The sequence below is a fragment of the Brachyhypopomus gauderio genome, chromosome 5 (assembly GCF_052324685.1).
Source record: "Brachyhypopomus gauderio isolate BG-103 chromosome 5, BGAUD_0.2, whole genome shotgun sequence".
Taxonomy (NCBI): Eukaryota; Metazoa; Chordata; class Actinopteri; order Gymnotiformes; family Hypopomidae; genus Brachyhypopomus; species Brachyhypopomus gauderio.
Window position 1 is genome coordinate 25,352,694 of NC_135215.1, and position 18,027 is coordinate 25,370,720.

The 18,027-nt window shown below is 41.7% G+C and overlaps 3 protein-coding genes across 8 annotated transcripts; 2 read left to right on the forward strand and 1 right to left on the reverse strand.

Annotated features, from left to right (window-relative positions):
• On the forward strand, positions 1-3,952 carry LOC143514915 (uncharacterized). The gene is made up of 4 exons (XM_077006690.1): positions 1-138; positions 2,022-2,786; positions 3,104-3,136; positions 3,300-3,952. The coding sequence occupies exons 1-4, from the start codon at positions 123-125 to the stop codon at positions 3,335-3,337; spliced, it is 852 nt and encodes a 283-aa protein (XP_076862805.1). The 5' UTR covers positions 1-122; the 3' UTR covers positions 3,338-3,952.
• A 4,282-nt stretch (positions 3,953-8,234) lies between these two features.
• Positions 8,235-13,162, reverse strand: osgep (O-sialoglycoprotein endopeptidase). 5 transcript variants are annotated; one of them, XM_077006695.1, is made up of 12 exons: positions 13,014-13,162; positions 12,165-12,284; positions 11,885-12,004; positions 11,574-11,749; positions 11,383-11,478; positions 11,104-11,153; positions 10,772-10,850; positions 10,159-10,224; positions 9,960-10,050; positions 9,693-9,768; positions 9,503-9,601; positions 8,235-8,668 (listed from the first exon to the last, which is right to left on the reverse strand). In XM_077006695.1, exons 2-12 carry the CDS (start codon positions 12,277-12,279, stop codon positions 8,629-8,631), a joined length of 1,008 nt encoding a protein of 335 aa, XP_076862810.1. In that variant the 5' UTR covers positions 12,280-12,284; positions 13,014-13,162; the 3' UTR covers positions 8,235-8,628. The 5 variants fall into 5 exon arrangements, with proteins under 5 accessions (XP_076862810.1, XP_076862806.1, XP_076862808.1 ...); XM_077006691.1 differs by having other exon boundaries at positions 9,467-9,601; XM_077006693.1 differs by having other exon boundaries at positions 9,467-9,601; positions 12,165-12,281; positions 13,014-13,147.
• apex1 (APEX nuclease (multifunctional DNA repair enzyme) 1) lies at positions 13,074-17,051 on the forward strand. 2 transcript variants are annotated; one of them, XM_077006696.1, is made up of 5 exons: positions 13,074-13,183; positions 13,657-13,770; positions 13,870-14,027; positions 14,293-14,485; positions 15,678-17,051. In XM_077006696.1, exons 1-5 carry the CDS (start codon positions 13,150-13,152, stop codon positions 16,190-16,192), a joined length of 1,014 nt encoding a protein of 337 aa, XP_076862811.1. In that variant the 5' UTR covers positions 13,074-13,149; the 3' UTR covers positions 16,193-17,051. The 2 variants fall into 2 exon arrangements, with proteins under 2 accessions (XP_076862811.1, XP_076862812.1); XM_077006697.1 differs by lacking the exon at positions 13,074-13,183 and adding an exon at positions 13,215-13,551.
• The last annotated feature ends 976 nt before the right edge of the window (positions 17,052-18,027 follow it).

An 18,027-nucleotide genomic window follows, 5' to 3' on the forward strand; every position in this document is an offset into this window, starting at 1 on the left:
CGGATCATCTACTTCCACCCGGTCAGTCCGCTGCTTCCCTACGAACACCCTCAACAACACGCCGCCGGTCTGCGAATAATCCTCTTACACAGTTCAATCAATCGGCAATTTAACACACAGACATGCACATCAAGACAGGTGAGACGTTAAACGTTCGGCTGTGTTTGCCGCAGCTCCTTCCGTCCGTTTGTTTTTAGACGTTTAGCTATCAAACTAAGTTTGAGACGATCGGGTCAATAACGGCCGAAACGATCGGGCTGACGAAACTTTGTTGCGAAAGCGTGATATTCTTTTACATTTTGCACTCGATGTAATTACCAAAGAGCCGATTCTTATGAGCAGACCTAAACACTGTGGGGAAACTCCACAAGGCGTCCAGCAGGTACAACGTGCTGCTTCGCCAACACCGAGTTTAGTTTTACAGACAGTTTTACTAACTAACGTCAGGCTACTCGACTCACGCAGCTGCGTTAACATATTTGTTTTAACAAGCTCGCTATCTATCTAGGAAACAAACCATCTGGATTTTATTTTAAGATGCATTCGCAACTCATGATCGCAGGTCTTTTGTTTAGATTTTAATGAATATCTAATAATTTCCAGTGTTATGACCCAAAACTAGCTAGCTAGATAACTGCTGATACGTCTTTCCGTTGTAGCTAGCTAGGTTAGCTAACGAGATTGGTCAACCAGCTAGGAAGCTTGATCATATTTGATATTTTATTCCTTAAAATGTAATTTTGTCACTGCGGAATTAATCGGAAGTTCTAAACGTAATGTTCTTCCCTTTTATTTATTTAAACCACTTGGTAAAAAAAAATGTCTAACTTTCTCCAGTATGTATGGCTGCCTCTATGCTAGCTAGTAAAGCTAGCTTACGTTACCAGGAAGTTCAAGCTAGCTAACAATAAAAGTCCCATTAGCAAGCGCAGCAGCATGTGACGAGAGTGTCATCCCTATTAAGCCGCAGTAAAGCATCCATTAAACTTTTAAAATGGTTAAAATGGTTGTCCAACTTTTTTCCATTTAAGTGTCCACGAAAATACCCTTGAACAATGGTAGAAAGAGCATGCTTATTAAACGGTTACGTTAATATTGTAATGTAGTCTGCAACACTATGCGTTCTGTAATACAGGATTTGTAATAGCCATCGTTAAGTAGTAAGTACTTAATACACTGAAGTCTATGAGCAGTCTATACCCGCACGCAGTCGACCCCATCATTTATAGCCCTAAGTTGGTTAGCTATTTGAATAAATACAATGCAAATTTCCTGTAACTACAATTAAACAGTAACTGAATTGAGAAAACCAGCCATGTACTACAAATTTACTGCCTTTAGTCTACCTTTCGAGAAGGCTGTGGGTAACTTGTTTTGTAGAACATGTGGCTTCAGTCATTATAGCTTAACTTAATTTGAGGGGTAGGATTTTGGTTGAAGAAGACTAAAACTGCACCTGTATTGCTATGGTTGGTTAGTAACCACTGTTTTGCAGATCATACTCATTGAAGAGATCGAACAATGAGAAGTGGTCACAGCTAAAATCGTTCAACTTTTGGCGCAGTATTTACTTCCATTTCATCTTGTGTGCTAAGAAATGCTTTTATTAAGATAATGGAACATGGTTGAATCCTTTTTTATAAGTGCGACAAAAAGGCCTATGGAAGGAATTTAGTTCTGAGGTGGAGAGAATGTTGGCACATCAGTCTGCTTTGCACCTGCCAGCTTCACAAAATGGTGCCTGATCCTGGAGCCTTTGAAATTATAACTGTGAAGTGTGCGTCATTAAACTGTTCCAGCCATTATAGCCTCTGCCACACTATGTGAAGCTGTGAAACTTTACTGGTTTCCTTAGTTCTGTTATAGAAGAAAGTAGGTGATGAAGTAGCCAAGCTAATTTTAGTCACATTGGAATGTGTGAGGTGCAGTCTTCATTCTTCCAGTCCTTGTCTTCAGTGGGTCTTCAGTGAGGTTTCCACTTCGTACGTTTTGAACTTCATGGCATCCCTTTCTCTTGTTAGGCACCTGGGACACAACTAATGCAGAGGCCGACCCACTGTGTGACACCGTTGTACTTGTTTCACCCCCAAAACCGGAACCGCACATCCGGAACCGGCGTCTTTCCCCTGGTTCTGGTGGTTGTGGAGGAGGGGGAGGAGGCAGCGCAGCTGGAGTGGACACACTGTCACCCCGTCAGACACCCTCTAGCGGTCCAGACACCGGCGTGCAGGCCCCCATTGTGGACAGGGAGCGGCGAACCCAGTACAGGGGGCGGGGCCCCCGACGAGAGGGATCCAGTCCAGCGGCTCGAGCAGGGGAGAAGTTCCTCAGGTCTGCACCAACCCATTTGCAGAAAGACAGGTGGGTAGGGGAAACCCTGACATCTCTCAGGCCACCGCCCGCCTTCCCCGTGAAGGACAGTCCTGCCAAGCTGCAGCCTGCCGTCAGCTACGCCTCCAAGGTGAAGGCGGGCGGGGCCTCAGGAGGTGTGGCCGAAGAGCCACCGGGCATCCGCGTGCTTCTGCAGAACCAATGGGGGCTCAGCTTCATCAGCGACGGCCCGCAGACAGAGAGCGTGACTCCGGATGTGCCTCAGGATGACCCGGAGGAGAGCCCGACTGCGACGCCGCACCCCGTGGCCGGAGAAGTGAGCGTGGAAGAGTTAGCCTCCACAGAGTCCTTCACGCCATCTTCACCCGTCCAGTGCTCAAAGCAACCCCAACGTTTTGCTGAGCTCCTGTTCACTTCTCACAGTGTAGTGGAGACTGTGCAGTATCATACTCAAGGTGAGTCTTTACGTCTATAAATCTTCCCATACCTGGTAAATGTGGCAACCTGGAGGGTCTTAACCTACCAGCCTTTCGAGAATGCAGTGTCTGCATTTATCAAGTTCTAGTTGTGGAGCTAAAGTAAAGTCATGAGCATGTTAAAATTCAACACCATGGATCTGAAGTATGCCTACAATTCACACTTGTGCCGTTAGTTAATTTATATGCAGCTGGTTTATCTAAATGAACATTTAAAAAAAAGAATCTTGCATGTATTGGTAGATTGATTGACCATTTACCCTGGTCTGTTCTCCCTACCCCGCCCAATCCCACAGAATGGAGTGCAATATTGTGGAAACGGAAACATGGTAAGAATGTAATCAGAGTGTAAGAAAAGTGCTTTTACTCTTTTAGTGCATCATAAATAAATAAGGAAACCCCTTGCAAATCCATATTTGGAGTGGGTTTGACATTCTGCAATTTAATACTGACGCCACCTCTTGTGGCTTTGTTTTTTTTCTTTTCTTCCAGATCCTACAAAGGTTGTCTGGTACCAGGACACCTCGTAGTGGCTTCCCCCGTGCATGTGTACATTTGAGCAACACGCATGTGCGCACATACACACACACATTCACTCACTCCATACATTCACTTTCTTCATCTCTCTCTAGCAGGCCTATGTGACTCTCAGGTTGTTCTTTGCACTGACCTCCACCACAAACTCTCCACCCATGTGTCTCTGATGCATAGTTGCCTTAACCTGAGGACCTCCCGACAAATCTTTTCTTTTACATTGGTGGAGAACCTTTTTTTTTCTTTTCTTTTAAAGAATTTGGCAATTTTATTGTAAAGAGCTGAAGTTTTACAGACCCTCCCCTTCCTTCACTGTTAATGTACAAGTGGCCTATCGAGCACTTTGGTACTCAAAGTGAACACATCATTGTGTCTGGACCCACAGTTTTTTAGAACCGTAGAAGTGTGTGCATTCTTATGAGTCATTTGTTTAGTCTCCACACCGGTAGTGTACAATAGTGTACATACTTCCTGATGCGTTTACATGGATGCCACCGCGAGTGTTGCAGCATCCTGCTCTGTCTGTTCTCAGTGCTGTTTTAAAAGGATATTTCACCCTAGTTTGAATGTCACATGTATAATGGGGTTGTTTTTTCCTTTTTTTTTTTTTTTTTTTTTTTTTTTTTTTTAAGGGGCACTGGAAGAGATTCAGACATTTAAGTGAACAGTGTTGCATAATAAAAGCAAATTATGAAGAAAACGTTTAAATGGTGATTTATTGTGTGCAACCTGTCATTTAGACTGTCCTGAGTGTAAATGGACACTATTACAGTAACAGCAGTCTCATTTTTATGATAAAAAAAAAGCAAAATATGGGTGTAAAAATAGGCCCTCTTCTAAAATCAAGCAAATACCAGTTTTTGTCTTTCAAATCACACCACAATTTAAATTCTAAAGTTAATCCTTGTATATCTTTAGAGGATTTTTACTGCTATAAATACAGTGGCTTGCAAAAGTATTCATTCCCCTTGAACTTTTCCATATTTTGTCACATTACAACCACAAACATAAATATATTTCATTGGAATTTAATGTGAAAGACCAACAAAAAATGGTATACAGTTGTGAAGTGGAAAGAAACTAATTCATGATTTAAAACTTTTTTTATTACAAAAAAAAACTGAATATTGCCATGTGAAAAAGTATTAAGCCCCCTTTTCTCTGAGTGCAATCAATTGCATTCAGAAGTTGCCTGATTACTGCTAATGACTAAAAAGAGTAGATCTGTGTGTTATCTAATCTCAGTACAAATACAGCTGCTCCGTAATGGCCTCAGAGGTTGATTAAGAGAATACTGAGGAGTAAACAGCATCATGAAGTCCAAAGAACAATAAGGTTGTGGAGAAGTTTAAAGCAGGCTTAGGCTATAAAGAGATTTCCCAAGCTTTGAACATCTCATGGACCACTGTTAAATCCATCCGCATTGAATGAAGAGTATGGCACAACTAGATCTACCAAGACGAGGTCGTCCACCTAAACTTACAGGCCGAACAAGTAGAGCACCGATCAGAGATGCAGCCAAGAGGCCCATGGTGACTGGACGAAATGCAGAGATCCACAGCTCAGGTGGGGGACTCTGTCCACAGGACAACTATTAGTCGTGCACTGCACAAATGTGGTTTTTATGGAAGAGTGGCATGAAGAAAGCCATTGTTAAAAGAAAACCATTAAAAGTCCCATTTGCAGTTTGCCAGAAGCCATGTTGGGGACACAGCAAATGTGGAAGAAGGTGCATTGGTCAGAAAAAAAAATTAAAACTGTTTGGCCAAAATACCAAACCCTTTGTGTGGTGGCGAATTAACATTGCACATCACTCTGAACACACCATCCCCACTGTCAAATATGGTGGCAGCATCATGCTCTTGGCTGCTTCTCTTCAGCAGGGACAGGGAAGTTGGTCAGAGTTGATGGGAAGATGGATTTAAACCCAATCGAGAATTTGTGGCAAGATCTGAAAACAGCTGTTCACAAATGCTCTCCATCTAATCTGACTGAGCTTGAGCTGTTTTGCAAAGAAAAATGGGCAAACATTTCAGTCGCTAGATGTGCAAAGCTGGTGGTGACATACCCTAAAGGACTTGTAGCTGTAATTGCAGCAAAACGTGGTTCCACAAAGTATTGACTTGGGGGGCTGAATACTTTTGCACACCGCACTTTTCAGTTTTTTATTTGTAAAAAATGTTTTGAATGATGTATAATTTCCTTTACACAATTGTTTACCACTTTGCGTTGATCTTTCACATTATATTCCAATGAAATATATTTATGTTTGTGGTTGTAATGTGACAAAATATGGAAAAGTAGACCAAGGGGTATGAATACTTTTGCAAGCCACTGTATCTATTGCCAAAGCGACTGGATTGAATCCATATTGGTAATACTGGTACATGAACGTTTTGATCATTATACTCCAATAAATTTTCTGCCTTGTTCAGGTTCCTCTGGTATAAACATACTGCTATTAGCACAAAAAAGTAAAACTTACTAAATAATGCATGGTGTTGGAGTATGCTCTCCTAACAGCATCCTGTCCTAAAGCAAGATGAGAAAACTGAAGGAACCCAATTGCGCTGCTTCCTACGGATATTCATCTGCAGCCGTAAAGACACTCTTCCATTCCAGGCACTGGAAGCAGTGCTATAGAATACTGCATGACTAGCACACATGAACATAGTTGGCAGAACATTACTGGGAATGGATGCAGTGGCTAAATGAATCAAGACTATAGGTTGATATAGTTTACAAATAAGGTTTACAAATACATAATATTGTAGGTTTTATTTATAGCAAAATAATACACGTGGGTGCTTCAGGACTAGTGTGGTGTCTGAGTGGTCTGCACCACCATTTAAAAGCATGAGTCTCCTAAGGGGAATGGTCTTGACCAGAACATTTACAGAACCAGGCAAAGTATGCAGAAACAAAGCCACAGAACAACAAAGGGCTTTATTCAGTTACCAAAATTGTGCTTTTCAACATAACAATAAATGTAATATACACTCACCGGCCACTTTATTAGGTACACCTTGCTAATACCACGTTGGACCTCATTTTTCCTTCAGAACTGTTTTAATCCTTTGTGGCATATATTCAACAAGGTACTGGTCCATATTGACATAATAGCATCACTCAGTTGGTGCAGATTTGTCGGCTGCACGTCCATGATGTGAATCTCCCAATCCACCACAGGCTCTATTGGATTGAGATCTGGTTATTGTGGAGGCCATTAGAGTACAGTGAACTCATTGTCGTGTTCAAGAAACCAGTCTGAGATGATTCACGCTTTATGACATGGCATGTTATCCTGCTGGGAGTATTCATCAGAAGATGGGTACGCTGTGGTCATAAAGGGATGGACATGGTCAGCATCAATACACAGGTAGGCTGAGACATTGACACGTTGCTCAATTGGTACTAATGTGCCCAAAGTGTGACAGGAAAATTTCCCCCACACTATTGCACCACCACCACCAGCCTGAAGCGTTGATACATGGCAGGATTGATCCATGCTTTCATGTTGTTGATATCAAATCCTGACCCATTTGAATGTCGCAGCAGAAATCGACTCATCAGACCAGGCGTTTTCCCAATCTTGTGTCCAATTTTGGTGAGCCTGTGGGAATTGTAGCATCATTTTCCTGTTCTTAGCTGACAGCAGTGGCACCCGGTGTGGTCTTCTGCTGCTGTAGCCCATCCACCTCAAGGTATGATGTGTTGTACGTTCAGAGATGCTCTTCTGCATGCCTCAGTTGTAATGACTGGTTAACTTCTACAGGTCCACAGTGGAGAGCATTCTGAGCAGTTGTATCACGGTCTAGTACGGCAGTGCTACTGCTGCCTAACACAAGGCCCTGCAGAGAGTGGTGAAAACTATCCAGCGCATCACCTCGGCTGCCCTCCCACCCATGCAGGACCTTTACAGCAAGAGATGTTTGAGGAAGGCCCTCTGCATCTCCTCCGACCCCACACACCCCAGCAACCGGCTGTTCCAGCCTCTGCCATCTGGAAGGAGGTACAGGAACATCAAAGCCAGAACCACAAGACGCAGGGACAGTTTTTTCCCCCGCGCTGTTAAACTGGTATCACCAACCACTTTCCCTCAAACTGGACATATATAGACTTACCTCCCCCCGACTATATCTCAGATTTGCCAAAAGTCCAGAGACCAGTTCACAAGCCCATTTGCACCATGCACTTTATCCCTGTCCACATTCCTCCATTTACCTATTATGTTCCTACCTCAGCCACTGTGCCTCACCTCTGCTATATACATACTACCTCACACCCAATCACACACACTGTACATACTGTACTTATATTTTTACTTTATACTGTTATCTATTTTATATTTTTTACCTTGCTTATTTAATGTCTGTTGCACTATGTCCTGGCTTGCACCATGTCTGTTTTGCACTGTGCTGTACAACCCTGTTTCAGCATAATAACAATAAAGTTGAATTGAATTATTTAAGTTATTGTTGCCGTTTTATCAGCTCGAACCAGTCTAGCCATTCCCCTCTGACTTCTGGCATCAACAAGGCATTTGTGCCCACAGAACTGCCGCTCACTGGATATTTTATCTTTTTCGCACCATCCTCTGTAAACCTTAGAGATGGTTGTGTGTGAAAATCCCAGTAGATCAGCAGTTTCTGAAATACTCAGACCTGCCTATCTGGCACCAACAACCATGCCACGTTCAAAGTCACTTAAATCACCTTTCTTCCCAATTCTGATGCTCAGTTTGAATTGCAGCAGATAGTCTTGGCCATGTCTACATGCCTAAACGCATTGAGTTGCTGCCATGATTGGCCGATTCGATATTTGCGTTAATGAGCAGTTGGACAGGTGTACCTAATAAAGTGGCCGGTGACTATGTAATGACTTTCAAGACAGTTATAATGATCCAGTTTATTTTTCAATTGTAAAAATAAAACTTTTTCTTTTATAACAACCTATATAATACATTCAAAAAGAATCTGGAAATTATGATCCAAAACAATATTGTGATTCTTATGTACACAAATGAGTATAGCAAAACTGGCTGTTTTGAAGAGATACTATTTTTTAATATAAACCATGCTTAATAGAAGCCATGTGATCCGAGTTCAAACTATGTAAAGGGATTTTCACATAAGACAACTATGTTTGCTGAGTTGCAAAATGTACATTCAGGATTGTGTGTGTGGAAATATATCTGCTTGCTTGTCATTAAAAACCTCAACATATTCCATTCTGTGCTAGTTTTTTTTTCTCAAACTTAAAACACTTATTAGGGTCTATTAACAGTTCAGTCTCGCCAGGTAACTTCTACTTCATCTGTCCTGTACCTGTCACAGAAGAAACACAACAAAGCATTACTGAATGATTAGTTTTAAGGAGTAAACTCAGCCTTACATGCAAGTTGACATTTAATTGTTGAAAATTAATATAAATTTAATATTTAGTTCCATATTGGAATATCAGTTTTATTTAGATACCTGTATGGCGACTGTAGCAGTGTGGTGAAGGTGTACCTGTGTGTGGACTGTAGCAGTGTGGTGAAAGTGTTCCTGTGTGTGGACTGTAGCAGTGTGGTGAAAGTGTTCCTGTGTGTGGACTGTAGCAGTGTGGTGAAGGTGTACCTGTGTATGGACTGTAGCAGTGTGGTGAAGGTGTACCTGTGTGTGGACTGTAGCAGTGTGGTGAAGGTGTACCTGTGTATGGACTGTAGCAGTGTGGTGAAGGTGTACCTGTGTGTGGACTGTAGCAGTGTGGTGAAGGTGTACCTGTGTGTGGACTGTAGCAGTGTGGTGAAGGTGTACCTGTGTGTGGACTGTAGCAGTGTGGTGAAGGTGTACCTGTATGGTGACTGTAGCAGTGTGGTGAAAGTGTACCTGTGTGTGGACTGTAGCAGTGTGGTGAAGGTGTTCCTGTGTGTGGACTGTAGCAGTGTGGTGAAGGTGTGCCTGTATGGGGACTGTAGCAGTATGGTGAAGGTGTACCTGTGTGTGGACTGTAGCAGTGTGGTGAAGGTGTACCTGTATGGGGACTGTAGCAGTGTGGTGAAGGTGTACCTGTGTATGGACTGTAGCAGTGTGGTGAAGGTGTACCTGTATGGGGACTGTAGCAGTGTGGTGAAGGTGTACCTGTGTGTGGACTGTAGCAGTATGGTGAAGGTGTACCTCTGCGTGATCCAGGAGTCGGCCAGCTCCGTTGTTTGACCCACTCTGAACATTTCCCAGCCAGCTTGTGCGATCATCGCTCCATTGTCGATACAGAACCTGGAAGTTAAGCGGAGACTTTGAGCCGAGAGGCGGGCGAGCAGGGGTGGGGCGAGGCACACAGTCGGCCCATAATGACGAACTGCCTTACCGCTCATCTGTGGCAAAGAGCCGGCCGCCTCTCTCCTCACACATCACGCCCATCATCTCCTGTAGCCGCAGGTTACCTGTGGGCCAACGCACAGAGCCATCAGCGTACATAACGTATAATCACAGGCAACCTCGCTCCCATTGTCAGTAACCACAATGCATGCTCTCTGGCTGCAGTCATTAAATACACTTGGTACAAAGATAGGCGGTAAACAAATAATATCCATGTGTGTTGTGTAATAGTTTAGAGGGCGAACCACTCACTCACAGCCTACTCCTCCCACAATGAGCACCTCTTGGGAGCCGCAGTGAGCCATGGCCCGCTCCGTTATCTCCACCAGCATGGAGAAGACGGTCTCCTACCAATTAAAAAAAGAGGGCTTTAAAAAAATTTGTTCCTTATTTAGAAGATAAATATCCCAGACATTTGTGAAGAAATAAATCATGAAGTCATTTTCATCCCTTACCTGCAGGGAAAAACAGAGGTCCTCGGCTGTACACTGCCTAGAGCTCAACATCTTGTGTGCCACCTCCTAGGTTTCAGTTAGCATGTAAAAAGAAACACATCAAACATCAACAAGCACAGAACTGCAGCATACCCGCCCCTCTCCATGGCCACACCCTCTCCTTAGATGCTATTGTCATCTTGGTGCAATTTTCATAATCATATTTTTCTCCTATGTTAGTCTTGTGATACATGGCAACAAAGCATGGCAACTCCAAAAAAAAGATAATGCTTTATATAATGGAACATTTCCTCTTGTTTTATTATTACCGAAGCCTTTCTACTTTTCTTAAATACAAAAGCAGCTAAGGATATATCCTGCTTTGACCATTATTAAATGGAACCTTAATAATTTAAATCTCTGTACATCTGAACTCTGCTGCAGCTTGGGATATAGACTTTGAGTCACGTCTCTTGCAGTCCAAACACATAAGGTTTCTGTGCTCAGCCTCAATGACTGATGGATAAATATAAATGACATTGTTCACCGCAGCTACTCCACACTTTACAATTTCTGAGATTCTAAGCAACACTGATAGGACTTTGTACCTAATTAAAAACAAATATCACAGTACCTCTATATATGATAAAATCCCAGAAAAAGAAACATCCATTCCTTTGACTGTGTATGGGAGCTCTACATACTGCTTGCCCCTACAAAGAGAACCAAGAATTTTGAATTGATCATTACTTGATGAATCATAAATGATTGATACTATGAATTGTTACTGGTTCTGTATAGATGGTTGTTTACACACATTACTTGCATAATTCGTCTGATGATATCTCTGAGCTCTCAAGTTTATTAATACACCAAGACCTTCTGAAAGGAACAGCCTCCCTAAAAGACCAGCTGTCAGGAAGAGAGAGGTTATGTGCACATGCAGTGCATAACATATACACTTACTTCTTTGCCATCTGTTCGATGTTGTAGCCAGGACTGGGATCATTAGATATCTATGAAGAAGGGAAAAAAGATAACTCTTTAAACAAAACAAAATATAATGCTAACAAACGTAGGCAGAGGAAGGTGCTAGCAACACCAAGGTCAAGCATTCTATCCCCAAGGGCTCCCAAGTACCATCATCGCTGATAAATATGCAAGTCCTTCTGGATAACAGCATCAGCCAATGATGAGAACGTACATCGCCTCTGCATGAACTTGTAGAAAAAATTCTTTGTTTACCTTGAGGACTCTGGCAAAGCGGTCCAAGCAGTTTCCCACCGCAATATCTATCGTTTCCCCGAAAATTCTGTAGCGTCTTTCAGAATAAGCGATGACCTTATGGAGGCAGGTATCAGAATATGACTCAACTTTGGTTGTGGTGGGTGAACGTTGAGGCCTAAAAACTGGGAAGTTTATTTTAAAACACGTACCTGAGTGTTGCCACCACTAACGTACAACACGGTAGGGTTCATGGCACCAGTAATCAGTCGTCCCATTTCAATGTGCCCGATGCAGTGGTTCACAGCCACCAGTGGCTTTCCCCACAGCTGGGCAACAGTCCTGGCCACAAGGGCCACAGTAACCAGAGGGGCACCCATCCCCGGCCCTAGAGATCAGATGACATCAGTCAAAAGAAAGTCGAGTAGTAATATGTGAATGCAATCCATCATATTAAACAGTATTAGTCTAATGCAAGGTTACATACAGCAGTACAGAGTTTTTTAAAATTTCCAACGTTCACCTTTGGTGTATGCCACACAGTCAATATCGGCAGGTTTCAATCCAGCTTCATCCAGTGCTTCTTGAAGGACGGTTAGAATAACACCTCGATGATGTTTAGCTGTTTCACTGGGAAGAAAACCTAGAAAAACATACCACTGTTTTCTATAAACACAGGAATTAAATCAGTCATCCGTAAAAAAAAAAAAAAAACAATCACTACCAAGCATTCATAAAAGATCACCAACGCTCAAGCAGAACCAACACGCCACAGGCCTGCGACGCACTCGTGCACATCTTACCTTGACCAGGTGGAGTGATGTACGTTCGTCTAGGGTTTGACAGGACTTCTCCATCTCTCACTATACCTATTCCGATCTTATTGGCACTGCCCTCAAACCCAATAACCACAGTCATGACTGCTGTTGAGAAATTATTGACAAATCAGCTCAGATATACGACGAGTTACATTTACAACACAACATTGTGCAAACACAAAACACCATGTAACACACCAGTAAGTTTGGGCAATGGTCTAACATTCTCATATGTGCACGGTTTTGAAGTTAATCCCAAGTTCATTAAGTCTGAGTAGCTATAGTTATCCTGCCTCCATCTGCCTAAATCAAACGCTGTAGCAAGATCCGTGACTATTTGTAAAAAAAAAAAAAAAACATCATTGATTTAAGGATCTAGCTAGGTATTGCAAAGTTAAAGCACTACACACTTACAAATATTTTTACCAGATTTCCCAGATGGACTAAATTTGCATTGTACATTTTATGTTAGTAAGTCTCGATATGAAAATAAATGAAGCCCTGCTGACTGGATTCTTATATTCATGCAGCTCACTAACGTGCAAATCAGACCATGTAAAAGCACGTTAGCCTGTTAGCTTCCTGGTCGCACCCAGACACAACTACAAACTCTTACATTAACTGCACAAGTTGAATGTATTAGACTGTAAACTACACTGACAACATTAAATATGAAGACAGCGAGCAGAAGTGTGAACATCTTTACCGGTTCAACTGCACACTTCAGATAACCAGCCCGTCTGTAAGCACCGCACGACAACTAGCTGGCTATCTGCACTCTAAATCAAAATGGATTTTCTTTGCGTTCAACTAACAAAGTAATTTCATATTTACCATGTAGCAAAATGAACCACACTGAATAAAACTCGGCAAATGGAGGCAACGCGTGTAAGTTTTGGTGTACCGAGTGTTTTTAATCAGGCAGGAGGCTGGGCAGCCCCGTGTGCAGGAACATGTGCTGCTGTCTTTTATGAGCTGCGCTTTCCTAACGGCGGAGGTGTTGGGTAAGAGTTTGGTAACTGCTACTGCCTTCTGCGAATGAAAGCTGATTTATAGTCACAACCGAACTACTTAATCGCCCCGTATGTCGTTTTAGTGGGCGCGTATTTGTGTTTGTGGGTTAGTGTGCTTGTGCTACTTAACTCATTCATCTAGCTAGCGTGGTTAGCGACACAGCTAGCGCCCTCGCTCCTCTGCGCAGGCGCAGACCGAGCTGTGTATTTACAGTGGAGGTGATTTACGGTGTTTGTAGTACTGTAATTGCGTGAATACGTTCGTCGCTAGTACAGGGATATTTTTACATCTAGCTAAATATTAGCACTTACAGGGGGAGCAGTTTAGCATTGATTAGGAAAATTACGAATTGATTACGGTAAATGGAAATCTCTTCTTCGACCCTCAGTTAACAAAGACCGCTCTGCAACTGAGGTTGGGTTAAATCCGTGATGTTTAATGAACTGTGGTGTCTTTATCCAAGGTGTCCGGGTCTGTCTGTGTCTGCGAAGCTCGTGTCATTTCTCCGCAAACATGCCGAAAAGGGCCAAGAAAGCCGAGGAGGGTCCAGCAGACGGCGGGAACGACAACGGAACAGGTGCCCTGTGTTATCGGAACGGTTTAGTTCACGTAAAGGTATTACGTCTTGTGGCGTGGTTTATATTTTTATTAACCCCCTTTTTAATATAAATGACAGCAAAGAAAACCAAGAAGGCAAAAGAACCAGAGGAACCCGTTCTGTATGAAGACCCCCCGGATAAGACGAGCAGCAAGGACGGTCGTGCAGCCAACATGAAGATAACATCTTGGAACGTAGATGGGCTTCGTGCCTGGGTTAAGAAGAACGGAATTGATGTGAGTTCTGTGAAGAAAGATATACACATTTCCTTATCTATATTTTGGTATTGTAGCTATTGTATTGTAGTTGTTCATTGTTCATTTCTTTCTCATCCATCTATCAGTAGCCGGCCTTTTCTGAGTCCAGTTATTTTACATAGTGTACTGATCTGTATTGGATTGTCTACTATGGTTTTGTCCATTTACTTATTGTATTAGTTACACTCCTTCTAATGTATACAATGACACCTCCGAATACTTCTTTCCCTGTCACTGCACATAGTGGGTGCGTCAGGAGGATCCTGATGTGATCTGCCTTCAGGAGACAAAGTGTGCTGAGAAATCCTTGCCAAAAGATATCACCTCCATGCCTGAATATCCACATAAATACTGGTCTGGATCTGAAGACAAGGAGGGCTACAGCGGGGTGGCCATGCTATGCAAGACCGAGCCTCTCAATGTCACCTATGGCATTGGTGAGTGTTGCAAATATATCTTTACATATTACATATAAATGTAGGTCATGCAACCTGAATTTTTACTCAAGATGGGTAGGGCGGGGTGCACTAAACAAGAAAAAACTAAACTGTTACCTTTACATGCATTTTGCAGATGCTCTTATCCAGAGCTAGTATCAATCTCATTGTGAATAGTGATCTGAATCTTTAGATCAGTACAGTTCTGATACTAACGTTAAACCAAGGAGATTTTGGCTAGACATGCATGATACTCATTTGACACCATCTCCAAGGTGTGGTTGCTCTTTACTGGAAATGCATTATTACAAAGTCTCCTCTGTGTAGGACATCTTCTTTGTGAAAGCCTTTCATACAGTTTCAGGTAGGCTAAAATATGAATTTCAGTTAAATTAGAATAATATGTTTAAATAAAATGAATTACAAAGAATACCTCATCTTAAAAATCTTCAGCTTAAACGATCTGACAAGACCGACAGCATGAAACATGCTTGCTGGCTAGTAACAAACACATCTGCCATTTGGACGTATTTTTCGCTTGATGACAGAAATTACGTTTGTGCATGTGTGTGTTTAAAAATATGCATAAAGGAAGCAGACTCTGCCACAGCTGTGAGCACCCAAAAAGTAGATTTTGCAAAAGAGTAACATTTGAAATGTATTGATTCAGTCAGTATCCATCCATCTACACTATCCATCCATCTACATCCACTTATTTGGGTTGCAGGGGCAGTAGCCTAAGCAAGAAGGCCCAGGTTTCTCTGTCCCAAACCACCTCTTCTAGCTCTTAGTATTTATCACTAAACTTGCATAACTAGATCTAGTTATCTAGAAGGCTCTGTGTTAAAAATGGTGCCCTGTCAGGTCGAGTTCATGAAATTCTTTAGATATTTTCATTAGATAGACTATATTGTTTCTGATCAGACAGCATAACTTTTTTATAGAGAACTAAAATGTCCTTAATGTTAATTACTGGATTATTTTGACTTTGCTTGCTGTGTAGAAGCACTATTGAAGTTAGCAAAGCAAATCAAGCTACAGTTAATGCCACATTTGTTTTGATGGCTTCCGAAATCCCTGCTCACACTATGAAATTTATATTCCAAGATTGTGATTATTAATCTGGTATTTTTAACACCACACAAATGATCTCCTTCTTACCAATGTTCCTTCTTTGTTTTCTCCACCACAGGCAAAGAGGAGCATGACAAGGAAGGGCGTGTGATCACTGCTGAGTTCCCCTCCTTCTTCCTGGTAACGGCGTATGTGCCCAACTCTGGGCGAGGCCTTGTGCGCCTCGACTACCGTAAGACCTGGGATGTGGACTTCCGCACCTACCTCAGCAACCTGGACCAGCGCAAGCCGCTGGTGCTGTGTGGTGACCTCAACGTGGCGCATCAAGAGATCGACCTGAAGAACCCCAAGGGCAACCGCAAGAACGCCGGCTTCACCCCCGAGGAACGTGAGGGATTCAGCCAGCTGCTTGCCGCTGGCTTCACCGACTCCTTCCGTGAGCTGTATCCAGAGCAGACCAACGCCTACACCTTCTGGACCTACATGATGAACGCACGGGCCAAGAACGTGGGCTGGCGGCTGGACTACTTTTTGCTGTCTGCCGCCTTGCTCCCTGGCTTGTGTGACAGCAAGATTCGTAACAAAGCCATGGGCAGTGACCACTGCCCCATCACCTTGCACCTGGCTCTGTAGGGCTGATCCCTTGTAATGCCAGTATGTAATCTCATTCACTAGTATCTAAGGGTAGGTTTTTTTTTTTTTTTTCCTTTCTTCAATTTAGATATTCTCATGTTAACACCAGTAGTGTGTAGTGAAACTTTGTTTTATATCTCTTGCATATTAAAGGCACACATCTGGCATTAAGCTGTTCTGGTTAATACACTGACACATTGCAGAGACTTTGACCCATTCCCTGTGTTTTTTGTTTGGTTTACTCCAAAACTCTTGCTTCTAAATAGTGAAAATTAACATGTTCAAGAAAAGTGTTTTGTGGTTACTAATGTGAGAAATAAGAATTCCAAAATCAGAAAATGTTGATTAAATTGTTGTTTTGAATCTATATTAGCTTATATACTGTAATTGTGCATATAATGTCTCCTTATTCATGCCAAATTTGTCGTGCTCTTTTGAGGTTATTTAGAAGCATATTATTCCTACAGGTTAAATTCTCCACCAAAAATACTGTTAAAAATATAGGAAGTAGGATTTAGCATAGAGACACAGGCTTTAGATACAGGTATCTCTGAGTTGTAAACAGAATAAAGATTTGTTTATTCTTGCCTTGAGACTTAGATGTGGAATTCTCCCTGGAGTTGTGTATCAAGCTGTCATTGTTTGGTGCTGCTGCAGAATGATAAATTCCTGGTGCTAAAGTAGTCATGTCCTCACTGCATTTACTACAGTTGTTGCAAAGTAGTTACGGGGTTTTCATGAATTCACATAAAATGTAAACAAAAAGTCTTGTCACTGAACAGTCATTTTCATTCACTTTCATGTTTAGGAACTTTTCTGTTCATAATCATTTTTTAATAAAAGTAGTTTATTAAAAATATATATTGGTATTTTTTCTGTATGGGTCTATTGAGCTTTGGCTTAGTCATTTGTTTTGCTGTACTAAGTAGTTAGGAACAAATGGAAATATTAAATAATTAACTGTTTCTCAAGCAGGACTGGAACTAAATTCTACAGAAAGATCAACCTTTGGGATTGAACCTGGTGCAAGAGTCAGGACATTACCTAAATAAAATAAATTCAGTAAATTTAGCTCATTTAAAAATCACCAATATGTTAATTCTTTATTGTAAGTTAACATTAAGTCTACACATCATGTTCCAACTGAAGGTAGAATGTCAACTTTTACAGTACTCTTTTCCTGGTAGTAATAGTCATTGCAAAAAGGTCAAGACCAAGATAATGACAATTATATAGTTTTACTTTAAATCAGGGGTGTCAAACATACGACCTACTGGCCGGAACCGGACCGCCAGGGGGTTCAGTCCAGCCCGTGGAATAAACCTGCATTATTAAAGAAGAATCAACTCCATTTTATTAAAAATCTGCAGTTCCTATATAGTCAGTTCTATCGCTTTACCCGCTTTTTCTGTTGACCCTTGCACCCTTTTGAGTGAAATATCTTTGTTAAAAAAGAGAAAAGTGGACACAGATTGTCGGATTTTTCAAGAAAATTGTAAAGTTCATGTATTCAGAATTGCTTCACAGATGTGGAAAATGTCAGTGATCAGATGTTATGTATAATGCACTTAAATAAATGTTTAACTGAGTAAATTGCATACTATTCTTAAAAAGTAAAAGTCAGAAGTTGTTCATAATATATTTCGTAAAAGGACAATTCATTTCATATAAATATTTTTCTAATTTACTTTTTTGCACTAATACAAAAAAAAAAAATGTTGACTTATTTTTAGTTCCATGTAATTTTGAAATTGGTCTGGCCCCTTTGAGATCCGATTAAGTTGTATGCAGCCCCCAGACCAAAATAAGTTTGACACCCCTGCTTTAAATTGGTA

What these genes read in the sequence shown, in the direction of transcription:
- osgep (XM_077006691.1), bottom strand. Translation starts at nt 12,279, where the DNA reads ATGACTGTGGTTATTGGGTTTGAGGGCAGTGCCAATAAGATCGGAATA. An exon ending in TTAGTGGTGGCAACACTCAG is followed by an intron (nt 11,479 to 11,573) that starts GTACGTGTTTTA and finishes TGCCTCCATAAG; the next exon opens with GTCATCGCTTATTCTGAAAG. An exon ending in CTCTTTGCCACAGATGAGCG is followed by an intron (nt 9,602 to 9,692) that starts GTAAGGCAGTTC and finishes CTTAACTTCCAG; the next exon opens with GTTCTGTATCGACAATGGAG.
- apex1 (XM_077006696.1), top strand. Translation starts at nt 13,150, where the DNA reads ATGAGCTGCGCTTTCCTAACGGCGGAGGTGTTGG. An exon ending in CCTAACGGCGGAGGTGTTGG is followed by an intron (nt 13,184 to 13,656) that starts GTAAGAGTTTGG and finishes TCTTTATCCAAG; the next exon opens with GTGTCCGGGTCTGTCTGTGT. An exon ending in TTAAGAAGAACGGAATTGAT is followed by an intron (nt 14,028 to 14,292) that starts GTGAGTTCTGTG and finishes CACTGCACATAG; the next exon opens with TGGGTGCGTCAGGAGGATCC.
- LOC143514915 (XM_077006690.1), top strand. An exon ending in TGTGCAGTATCATACTCAAG is followed by an intron (nt 2,787 to 3,103) that starts GTGAGTCTTTAC and finishes CCAATCCCACAG; the next exon opens with AATGGAGTGCAATATTGTGG. An exon ending in ATTGTGGAAACGGAAACATG is followed by an intron (nt 3,137 to 3,299) that starts GTAAGAATGTAA and finishes CTTTTCTTCCAG; the next exon opens with ATCCTACAAAGGTTGTCTGG.